The sequence below is a fragment of the Condylura cristata genome, unplaced genomic scaffold (assembly GCF_000260355.1).
Source record: "Condylura cristata isolate star-nosed mole 26May11 unplaced genomic scaffold, ConCri1.0 scaffold00015, whole genome shotgun sequence".
In the NCBI taxonomy this organism is placed as follows: Eukaryota; Metazoa; Chordata; class Mammalia; order Eulipotyphla; family Talpidae; genus Condylura; species Condylura cristata.
In genome coordinates this window covers 34,973,653-34,985,669 of record NW_004567116.1, presented here as the reverse complement: position 1 = coordinate 34,985,669, position 12,017 = coordinate 34,973,653, and the positions used below count along the sequence as shown (strand labels likewise).

The window sequence follows — 12,017 nt, the reverse complement described above, 5'->3', positions numbered from 1 at the left end:
GAATTAATGGGAATTAAAGTTATGATTTAAAAGTTTTACCCTTTCTTCTAGTGAAACCATCTATAGCTTATTAAAGTTCAGATTTTTCATAAAACTTTCATTATCTGAACTTGATGAACTTTCCTTCCTTTTTATCCATAGGAAGAAGTCTCAACTCAAAAGAAATGTGAAAGTAGCCCTCACTTTGGCTCACTACTGTGTCCTGACAGTTGAAATAATTCTAATCATCATTGGAAACAAATATTCTTCACAGGAAATAAAATGATTTCAAAGGAAAAGGAAATAGCCTTTTTTGATACAATCATATGAATCCAGGAAAGTTGTTTTGTTTTGTAACAGATAGAGTCTATAACTGCTTAAACAGGCCCATCCTTCAAGAGTAACTCTTTCCAACAGGAAAATAGATTCTCTCTCTTTCACACACACACATTCATGGGGACACACACATGCACATACAACATACATACTACACACAAAGCACATACTTTAGAGACTCAGGTGAAAGTGAGAGAAAATCAATAATGGAGAAACTTAGTATAGTGTTGCCCAAGTACAAGGAGAGAAAACATTTGTGTCATAAAGGACAATTACAGTTACTGAATGGGAGGAAAATAAAGATATTTAGTGGAATCTCTAAGCAAACTCTGAACTTTGATGAGATGAAGATAAATTAAGGCCTGTGTTGGAGGAAGGCTGTGAAAGGCCCAGAGGCAGAAGCACAGAAGAGAAGTAACAAAAGGTCGCATGCTCGGCACAACCCAGTGGAGAGAATCCAGACCACACTGTGGTCCTGGTTTCTTAGGAACTGGGTTAGCAGTAAAATAGGAGCCCAGAGTGCTTTGCTAGTAGTTTATCATATCCTGACCGAGGCTTTAATGAAATCTTTAGTAAGCCATATATAATTCATTTTAAATGTAGCTTATGTCTTCTGCATTCTGGGGATTCTAAGAATCTCCAAGAGCGTATACAAGTCTTAAAAAAAATCCTTCCAGGCAATTCTGATATGAATTCATGGAGAGACAAGTAGATAGTTAAAATTTCAGTTCTTGGGCCCTCCCTGGTGGTGCAGTGCAGCAGGTTAAAGCACAGCACTATGAAGCTAGATGCAGCCTGTTCATGAGTTCGATTCCTGGCCAGGGAGGTATCCCACATGGTGTGGCAGACCTCTCCTGACCCGCCCACTGCTCGCCTCAACAGTGTACCTCCTCAATCTGCCTGTTCTGCTCCCCACTCTGTCTCTGGTGAATCCTTTCACTGTCCCTGCACCTCTGGCCTGTACCCCAGTTCTATATGCATAAATAAATAAATCTTTAAAAAAAATCAGTTCTAGGGTCTTCTCTGATGATGCAATGGGTTAGGACTTAACACTGCAAGCTAGCTGCAGCCACTTCAGTGGTAGTTCAATCCCCCACCCTGGAGGTGATCCACATGGCGCAGCAGGCCTCTCCTGTCTTGCCCGCTGCTCCCCTCAGCGGTGTATGTCATTGATCTGCCTGTTCTGCTTCCCACTCTGTCTCTGGTGAATCTCTCACTGCCCCTCTAGCCTGTACCCCAAATTCTGTATGCAAAAATAGATCTTTAAATGTTTCAGTTCTGAAGCTTCCCCAAAATGAGTTTGAACCTCCATTTCTTTGCTCATTAGATGGGTGACCTTGGGCATAGTAGTCACCATCTACAAAATCAAGATGATAATCACAATACTTATTTCAAGTGGTGTGGTAATAATTCAGTTAAATGAAGCACTTAAAAACACAGTATGGTATGTGGTACAGAGCAATTGGCCCATAAATGTCCACTATAAATGGACACTTAGGCCAGTCTGGAAAGACCACAAAGAACGTAAGTGTACAATGCTCAGCCCCTGTCCATCCTCACATGCAGAAGATGAACTTAAGGCATAGCCCTGACTGTACACGTCAGGGTTCGTGAGGCACAGTGCTAGTGCTGGTAAATTGGCCATTTGGGCTCGTTCACCTTTAGGATGTGGACTCTCTGTCCTTACCTGAAACCTCTGTCCCCATCTGCCCAAGAGGGTAATGTTCAAGGCAGCACTCAGGAGTCATGTGTCTATCACCACCCCCTACATTTCTGTATTTGGGTTTTCCAATGAAATAAAAAAAAAAACTATAGTAATAGTAGTAATAGAATGATTTTAATAATAACTTTGAAATTCCAAAGAATTTCAAATTTGACTTTGCTTCCTGACAAAAGCTTTATGGAAAGAAAATGAGAAAGAAGATTAGGAGCAGGTATGTTAGAGATAGGAAAGAAAAGTCAAGAAATTGCAATAGGGATAACCCCAACTATAAGCATAGTGAGAGGATACGGTTTTGAATAATGAGTGCAAGATAGGAGAAGAAGAAAAAAGATTCAATGTGGAAAATTAACATTCAAGTTAGTTGTATTAAAAAAAAACTCTTGTATTTAGTGAGCACTCAATAGACATTTGATTAATTGATTGGCTGATTAAATGTGATTAAGTACTGAATTCTCCAGCATATAACCTGAAGCCTGGTTCTTTGGAGAGAATGAGGACTAATAAAAACATATGGGCTTCTTATAATCTTCTGAGTAAGGCTGGAGAGGCAATAAAACAGATGCTGCTCCCTCTTCCTTTCCAACACCTAGAGATTTTTGTCAAAGCCATTTGTTATTAAGCAAAAGATCAAGACAGCGAATGTTTAAACTTTTAAGTGCTTAATACTCTAATCTTCTGCCATGAATTTACACAATGACTTCGCTTAATAAGCAGATACCTGAGTGCAGTCAATCTATTCTAGTTCTATTTGTAGGGCTGAGGTTGAAGGAAAGCTTGCTGTGGAAGGTTGGGAGTGATGGTGGTAGTTTGGAATCTTTTCTTCTATACTGTGTTAGCTATCTGATACCGCATTACCTACTGTGACAAAATCTCTAGTCTATTTCTAGCATCCACAGTGACTCCAGAAGTTTCCCAGACTTGTCCAGGCTGAGGGATTTCAGCCACTTTGAAAGGTAGCTCCAGGGATACAAAAAATATTTTTTTAAAAAAGTTACTTGGTAACTGGGTAGTGAGCCCCATGTTTTTCTCAGCCAGCAGAAATCAGCCCTCTGCTCTCTCCTCTGACCTTGTTCTGAAAAGATGACAAATGTAGAGCATTGAATGCCTTCTAGGAGGAGACAGCAGAGGAGCCTCAGACCCTCTGACTTGGAACATCGCCTTCTGTTCCATTCATCATACTCCTTTTGTGGTGTACTTTTAAATACTAATGTTAATAAACCTCTATTTTCTTTAAAGTCAAATAAATTAGAGTTACAATTTTGTAATTGGCAATTAGAAAACTGGGAAAGAACCCACCCAAAGGAAGAATAAAGATTTTGAATATACCAGAACAACTTGCTACTTGGTACAGGAATGACAGAAGAGTGGAGCTACCCTGATCCAAAATTTGCTTTCATTTCATCTCTCAAGAAAAAAAAATTAAATAGGAAGGGCCAAGCTAACAGTTGAAAAACAGATTGATGCTAAAGTGACAAAGTGGTTGTCATAGAGCCTGAGTTCAGGTCTAGTCTCCTGTCCTGGCAAGTTGTAGTTTAGGAAGCAAGAGTGAGTCTGAATACATTTGGGGGATAATTAAACAGGAGGTTTTGTGAGTATTTCATGAGAGTACTAATCTATGGGAGATAGCATGGGCTCACTAAGACAAATCAGGTAGAATCTTCTTAAAGGCAACTGTCTGGCAGTAAATGGAACCAAACAAAATGCCAATTAACTGGAAGCTTTTTGCCATTAGAAATCCCAAATTACTTCTTAAGAACAGAACTGAATTTTGGAAGCAAGAGAAAGGATCTGGTCTAAGTACAGCATAAAGATTTATGGCCTACACACACACACACACACATCACATCACATATAATTTTATTTTTTCCTACTTCATTAAGGAATCTTGACAAAATTGTATATATTTAAAGTATACAACATGATGATTTGATATATGTATATACAGTATGAAGAAGTCTTCATTATTTTCAACTTTCTAAAAAAGTTTTCCATGGTGAGACAGCTCAAGATCTACTCTCAACAAATCTCAAGTCCACAATACTCATAACTAACTCTAGTGACACTGTTGTACGTTAGAGTATTATAGGTGAGAGTTTGTATCCTGTGAACATGTCTGCACGTCACCCATCCACTTACCCTCAGCCCTGGCAACAGCATTTCTACAATATCAGCTTTTTTTAAAAAATTTTTTAAAAAAGCTTCCACATATATGTGGTACCACATGGTGTTTGTCTGTCTCTCTAACTTCTGTTAACATAATGTCCTCCAGGTTTATCTATGTTGTAAATGAAAGAATTTCCTACTATCTATCTATCTATCTATCTATCTATCTATCTATCTATCTATCTATCTATCTATCTATCTATCACCTATCATCTCCACATCCAGGAGAATTATAAGGATCTCCAAGGATGTAGATAAATTTGAAAAATCCTGCTAAGCAATTCTGATATGAAATTCATCTCACAATTTATTGATCAATTCATCCTTCAAACAGCTTAGGTTGTTCTGTCTTGGATATTGTGAATAGTAGTGTAATGAAGATGGCAGTGTGACTGTTTCTTTGCAATAGTATGTTCATTTCCTTTGGTGATGTTTGTGCTTACCCAGAGGTAGGATGTCTGGGTCACATTATAGTTCCAGTTTTCAATTTTTAATGATTCTTCATATTGAATTTCAGAGTGACTATACTTCTTTTCCCCCACACATCCTCACCAGCCACAATCCTGATGCCAGAATATAACTTCCACTCATTCTGTTAGCTCAAGTAAGTCATAGGGTGAGGCCAGATTTAAAGGTAAGGGAAATCACTATACTCCTTGGTGGAAGGGGTGAGAAATCATATTTCCAAAGACATGTGAGATGGGAGGGATAGTTGTGACTGTCTCTGGAAACAAGCTACCAGTGTGTCCTTGGAAAAATTACTTAACCACCTGATTTCATTTTCGTCACCTGCAAAATGTGAAGTAACATCTTCTTAGGGATGTTGCAAGCAATCAAATGTGCTTAGCATCTTGTGTACTATAGTAGACACACAACACAACAACAAAAACATACTGGTTGAGCCTATACTACAGGAAGTACTATTCCAAATACCTCACACAATCTTTTAACTACCCAGTGACACTCATATTAGTATTATACCATGAGGAGCCTTGGATCCCAAAGCATTAAGTAACTTCCACAGGTGGAATTCACACTATTCACCCTAAATCATGGAAATCCTAACTACCTGCTACCTCAATGCTACCTCAAAGGACACAGGTTTGTTTCTTTTTCTTTAAATTCTGTGGAGAGTTAAAGCTGTTAATTGCTCCTCCAACCCTTCTTAGCCTGTCTGGTTTCTTCTCCTCTACTGCTAATATCCAGTCTTCTCCTTATAAAGCACATTTTAAATTTCAGTGGTCGTCTTCTAGCTTTCTTTCTTTCAGAAACCCATTCAGTGGTAGTCCAGTCTTTACCTTCCTGGGGCTGATTGTCAGTCATTTCTCCTAAATTCCAGGCTTCCACCAGGGCCTCACCACACATGACAGGCCAATTTTTTTTTTTAAAATATCAGTGTCTTAGTTTTACACATTCCATTGGTTGCAATATTGTCAATTAACACTTGAAATGCATTTACAATTTGGGTGTCTCTGACAATCAACTTAGACCCTTGTCATGTCTTGCCTGGCTTATCAAAGAAATTTCCCTCAGTTCCTCTGACCTAGTCCAACCAGTATTTTATTTCTCTTTTCACAAATGCGCCTCCCATCAACAGGGACCAAAGACCAGCTACTGGTGGTCCCTCTCAGTGGCTTCCTCTTAGTGAATTTCTTCTCCCTCCTAATTTTTTGGGGACAGAAAGTCTACTTGTATTTGCACAACTCTAGAGTTACCTTTATTTTTACAACTCTGCATTTTCCCAGTTATTCTACTATAAGGTCATTAAGCACCATTCATATAGTGGGATTTCAAAGCTCATCTGCTGGGTGCACACTCTGGGGTATTCAGTATTACCTTTCTGCACAATGTGATCTACCACGAGATGTCCCTAGCAATAGCACAATTTATGGCTATGAATGGCAGTTAATAAGTGTCTACTCTCCAATTTTAGAGTGGGGATTGGACTTAAAACCAAGGTTACTCTGCCTCTCACTTAGGAACTTGCAACTTCCAAATCTCAGATTCTTCTTTGGTAAAATGGGGATAATAGTTATGCAAAACTTGTTAGGCTATCAAAGAAATTAAATGAGATTATATTATCTGAGAGATTTGTGGGACAGTGTCCAGTGTGCACTCATGCACACGTGCGGGCGCTCACACACACCCCCTACACCCACAGGCAATATTCTGATTATTCCTAGGCTTTTTGACTGAAAGGCTTAGGTGGTGGTGTATGAGAGGTGTCCTATTTTGTCTTCTAAATATCTAAGATATTCTATGATATTCTTCCTTGGTGGGTGTTAGAGACATGTTGACAATCCTCAGATTTCCAATTAGCAGCTTCAAAAAACAACCAGGATCTTTGAAACTCCAGGTGAGTCCCAGCATCTTTCCCAGGAGCCACTTACTTCACCTCGGCTCTGATCTGAGTACTTCCACTTCTGTAGATCACCAGGGTGAGCAAAAAGATATTTCGCTTAGGAAATCCTTCCTTTGTCGGTGAATCTTGGCCTCAAAGCCCGCAGTTGGGGTCTAGCAATCTTAGGCCCATGTTTTATGCTTCTGAGCCGCTTTTCAAGTTTGAAGACCGCACTCGGTTCTCCAGCTGTGGCAGGTGTAGTCCAGTTTGTGTTTTCAGCACAGAGCACCCAAGAATGTGCTTTGGACACGCGGGCAAGGGGCGGCAGGAGAGGGTGTTGTTTGCATCAGGACGAAGGGGTGGGGTAGTTAGAAAGCCCGGAGCGCGCACACGCTCTTCTTCTCCAAGGCGGGCGCGGCGGCTGTTAAGAGCGAGGTCCGGAGCCGGGTCCCCAGTGCTTGTAGTTGCGGGCGAGTCCCCCCGGAGCCAGGCTGGCGTTCCAGCGGGGACCGCCGGGATACCACCCCGCGGCGCGCACCCCAGACCCAGCCCCGCCCCCGGCGGCCGAGAGTAGCGGGCGGAGAGCTAGCTGAGAGGCGCGCAGGGTTGTGCGGCGCCGCCTCTCCTCTGTGCCGGGGGAGGGACTGAGGGACCGGGCGGGAGAGAGCGCGAGCCCGACCGACCGACAGACTCGCGGAGAGCTGCATGCAACCGGTGGGAGGCTGGGCCGGCTGGGGCTGGGGCTCGGGCTCGGGCGGTTTTCTGGCGGGTCCCAGGCGAGCGCGGACGGCCCAAAAGCGGCGGGCAGGCGGAGGGTTGTCTCCCGCGCCAGCCTGCCCGGCGCGGTCCGAGGATGCGGGGGGGCGATGCCCGGGGCCAGGGACGCGCTCTGTCACCAGGCGCTGCAGCTGCTGGCCGAGCTCTGTGCCCGTGGGGCCCTGGAGCACGACAGCTGCCAGGATTTCATCTACCACTTGCGGGACCGCGCCAGACCCCGGCTCCGCGACCCAGGTGAGTGTGGCCGCCGCTGCCCGGCGCGACCGGAGGGCCCTGGGCTGGGAGTTGGGGCCTGAGGCTGGAGAGCTTCGGGAGCTAGAGGGAGGCGTGAGGTGGTCGCCGAACTAGGGGAGGGGATCAGCTGAGCGCTCGGTGGCCTGACGCTGGAATCGGGCGGGGACCTGGGAGGGGGCTGCAGCGCGCAGGCCGAGCCGGGTGGGCTGGGGCTGGTGGGAGGGACCACGCCCGCTACCTGCGCTCGCGACGCCGGGGCTCCGGGGGCGGCTCCCGTTCTCCCAGCCCCACTTCCCCCGCTCTGCGCTCGGCGGAGGGGAGGCCGCGGCCCAACCGTGGGAAGGGGAAAGAGGCCAGGGGAAACTCTGGGAAGTTGGGAGTTGGAGATGGCCCCGGACTGCGGCTGAATCCCAGTGGGCGCATCTTACCCTTGCACCGCCGCACCCATTCCCTTTCCTTGTGCCGGGTGAGAAGAGCGGGGCGGCTTGGGCGTCGGGCCCAGGACGGGCACTCCTGGTCCTGGGCAGTCGGGCCTGAACCAGTTCCAGGCGGGTCGCTTGTCTTGGCAGCGGCCTGGGCCTTCCCCGGACCTGCTGCTGCCGCGGGGCGCGTCCTGGCAGGTGGGCTTGTGGTTATGGCCAAGCACCTGCCCTAGTGAAAGTTGCAAAGCTCTCCTAACTTTGGAAAGTTCATTTATTGTAATTAAGGTTGAAGGAGGGAGTTTCAGTGGAACCATTCGCTTTCCTTAAGGGCCTTTGGGTCTCCCACATCTTATCTGCTGCTTACATTACTGAAGACACATTTTTTTCAAATGTTTACTTGAGTTTCTTCTCACCTGGAGAGATCACTTTCTCGAATATTCTCTCTATCTAAGTACTAAGTAATAATAATAATAAAAGCATAGTGTGGTTGGGTTGGGTGAGATGAATAAGAAAATGGCCTTTCCTTTGCTATTCTTGTGTATAAATGCTGGAAATGAGCTATTGATTTGCAGATTACCTAGTATGAATTTTCCTCATTTAAGCCAGTCCATTATATAAAACTATTTACCCATAGGGTAAATTGGAGAATTATTGAATTTATAAAGAGGTACACACTGAGCTTGATTGACATGGTACTTCCTTTTGGGTACTTAAGGGGTCTTTGAAGGTGAATGTTAATTTTTCCTTTCTCAAAAGACTTATTTACTAATGACAAAGATTAGTTGCCCTGTGGCTACAGTAGTCAAGTTTATCAGATCATCACTAAAGTGTTACTTCAAGGTGGAGAATTTACCTCAAGGTGGAGAATTAAGTCTAGAAATAGTGTTGATCCCAGATGATTTTTCTGGAGGTTTAATGTCCAGCCTATGCGTGACTCAATTCTAATGAGGTGTGCTACACAGATCGCAGACATGAATGAGGACAGGGTGGTCTCCTATGAGGGGAAAGCTATGTCCCTAAGCAGCTTGAACAGGACAGTTGCTTCCTAGCAGGCTTTCCCCAAAGCAAGTGTTAGTGTGGAAGCATCCAGTTTCTTTACCTGTTGGTTCCATAAGTTCCCATTGTTATCCTACACGAGTCCCTCTAGGCTTCAAGAGAGAAGATGGATGAGGCCTATTACTGAGCCCAGTATTTAACACCTCAGATTTTTGTGTGTCAGTTTTATGCTTCTGCTCCTTTTAATATACAAGCTGCATTTCACATTCATAGGTTTTCCTCAGTGTCTGCACTGGACGGCCCTCAAGAAGAAAGACGGCGCAGACTTCTCACAAGAGACAAATCCGATTCCTTGACTTGAGTATTAGCTGTAGTGAAGACTGTGCCCTGCTGCTTTCTGTATTACTGAGTGCCTGTTCTACTTTCTTAAATCAGGGCACAGGGGCTTTGTGTAACTCCATGCCCCTCTGGATGTTTGTTTCGTGTCCAGAAACCAGGTTACAAATGAGGACTGAGAAAGACTGAGGCTGAAGATGACATCCCAAGTGCACCCTTTATCACAAGGCACTTCAGGTCAGGCCAGAATCTCTCTTCATTTCCCTCCTTCCTCTCATGGGTCCTTATTAATGCTTATATCAGATGCATTCATCACCCTTTAAGCTGTTTGAGAGCTCAAGTCAAGAATAGCTTTAATTTCTGCATCCTGAAAATTTCACTGAATGGTGGAGTAGCTGCATTGTGAATGGTGCCTCTTTTACTGTGAAGTGTGAACTGGAGCAATAATTCATCCTGAATGGTGATTATTTAGGCAGAGTTGGCTCTGTAAATAGGTGTCCTCCTTTCATTTAAAGGAACCTACCTAAATGCCATGCTCCAGCTTTCTCTGTCCATTGACTGTCTATGGCTACTCAGGAATAGTTAGGTTTTCTCAGGATCAACTGAGGAACTTAGTTTTAAAAGGAAAATGCTGACATAATTACCTGTGGATAGCAGAATTCTAGGATTTTTGTTCATTTTTTGAGGTAGGCTGAGGTTTGGTCACAGACCAGTGGGCCATCAAAAAGTTATTCTTTGCCCAGATGATTGCAGTGCCCTAGTGGAGGAGTACATGGATTCATCTCCCCAAACTTGATAGTAAAAGAAGATCTGGTCCAAGTGTGACTTAAAAAAATGAAGCTAGATTGCAATTGGAGCTAGAATACTTCACCCAGGCCTTCATCTTTACCTATTATGGAAAATAGGTCTGAGCACTTGTTTCCACACAGTGCTATTAGAGTGCTGCTGTTAGGTGTCTTTCTGTGCATTGGTGATGCCAGATAGAAATTTTCAAGTCTCAGTTAATAGCTTTCATGGCAGAGGGAAGAACAGGTACAAAATATTGAGTAGAGTCTTTCTAACTTACACTTAGAGACGACATCTAATATCGATGTATAGAATAGAGAAAATGGGAATTTTCATGGGCATTTCTCCAATATTCTTAGTTTACATGTTTGCCTGAGGTAGGAGCTTTGTTGATGTGATTCATGGGATGCTAGAACAGAAAAAAATGGAGCCAGACAGAAATATGGTCAGTAGTTAGAGGTAGAAGATAATCCTTGTAAGCTATTATAAGGACTGTGGATTTTACTCTGAAAGAGATGTGAAGCCATTAGAAAGAATTGAGCATAGAAGTGACAAAACCTTGGTGACTGTGTTGAGAAAATACTATAGAAGATCAGCTGTGAAGACAGAAACTTGTTGGGAAACTATTGTAATAACCTGAATATAGGGGGATAGTGACTGCACCAGGGAAGTTGTAATGGATATGTCAGAAGTAACTGGTTTATAGGCAGGATTTGAAGATAGGTATTAGGATTGGATGATGGAATCATTGTGAGGGATAAGTGGAGTTGAGGAGTCTAAGACTTTTTGCTGAAGCAACTCCATTTACTGTTTAGAGGAAGACTTCAAGAGGAATTGAAGGGAGTGAGAGAGAAATAGAATGATTTTTGTTTTATTTCAAAAAAAATTTTGTTACTATTTGATGATTTCCCCTAAAAAGTTCATCAGTGACCTAAAACATGAATGCTTTCTTAATGTCGGCTGGTCTGTACTCATAATTTGTAACTGAGGACTTCATTCTCTCTCCTTAAGAGGACCAGTTGTTTGTCAGATGGCATCTATTGTTCAAAGGTTTTATTTCTTGTATCAAATTAAAAAGCTCTCTGTAACTTGCACTTCTTGCACTTTTGGTAGCCATAAAGAATTAGACTCCTCTCTATTTTCCATCCTTTGTTATTAGGATGTAGCAATTTTAACATTTCTTAACCTGTTGTTTCCATTTAACAAAAAGAGAGGTTTCTAGGTTTTAACTATGTTTAATTATTGCTCTCACAAGTCTTTTATTCTGTAGGATGCCGACCACATCTTTGTCAAGCACTTTATGTAGGTCATTTCATTTCATTCTCATAATGTCTTCAAAGACTCTACTGGTCAAAGTGTTCACTGTGGAACAGCAACATCAGTAGCATCTGGAACTTATTAGGAATGCAGGCTTCATCCAAAATCTAATGCATATGAATCTGTGTATTAACAGGATCCTCAGGTGATTCAGAGAGGCACATTGAAATTTGAGAAGCATTGCTAAAAGAGATTGGCATATAAGAATAAACTGAAACTCAGAGAACTAAATCAGCCCAAGGCCATGATTCCATTTAAAAAAATTGTTGAGTCTAAGTCAAAGTAGCTTTTTAAGCAAACACATCATATAAGCTAAGAATATAGGAGTATTGCCAATGAAAATTTCCACTTTCTCTATTCTACATGTCTATATTGGATTTAGTCTCTAAGTGTAGGTTAAATTCTATACGATTACAGAGATTCAACTTAACATTTTGATTAAGAATTCTTTTGTCCAGGACGTTGGTGTTCTATTGACATTCCAGATTTGCATTTTTTTTTCTAATGGTGTTTTTTTTTATTAAAAAGTTTATTTTTACATCATTTTTCACATTTTTTTTTCCATCTCAATTGTAATCCCCACGGGTTTCCCATCACCAAATCACCC

The 12,017-nt window shown here is 42.6% G+C and overlaps 1 protein-coding gene across 2 annotated transcripts in view; it reads left to right on the top strand.

The window, feature by feature from the left end:
- The first annotated feature begins 6,988 nt into the window (after positions 1–6,988).
- The window catches only part of SYT9 (synaptotagmin IX), a 167,261-nt gene continuing 162,232 nt past the window's right edge, over positions 6,989–12,017 (top strand). The window contains exon 1 of one of the 2 annotated variants that reach the window (XM_012725434.1): positions 6,989–7,553. In XM_012725434.1, the coding sequence (XP_012580888.1) occupies positions 7,409–7,553 (145 nt within the window). In that variant the 5' untranslated portion in view covers positions 6,989–7,408. The remainder of the gene's footprint in view (positions 7,554–12,017) is intronic. The other variant, XM_012725433.1, reaches the window with a different exon arrangement.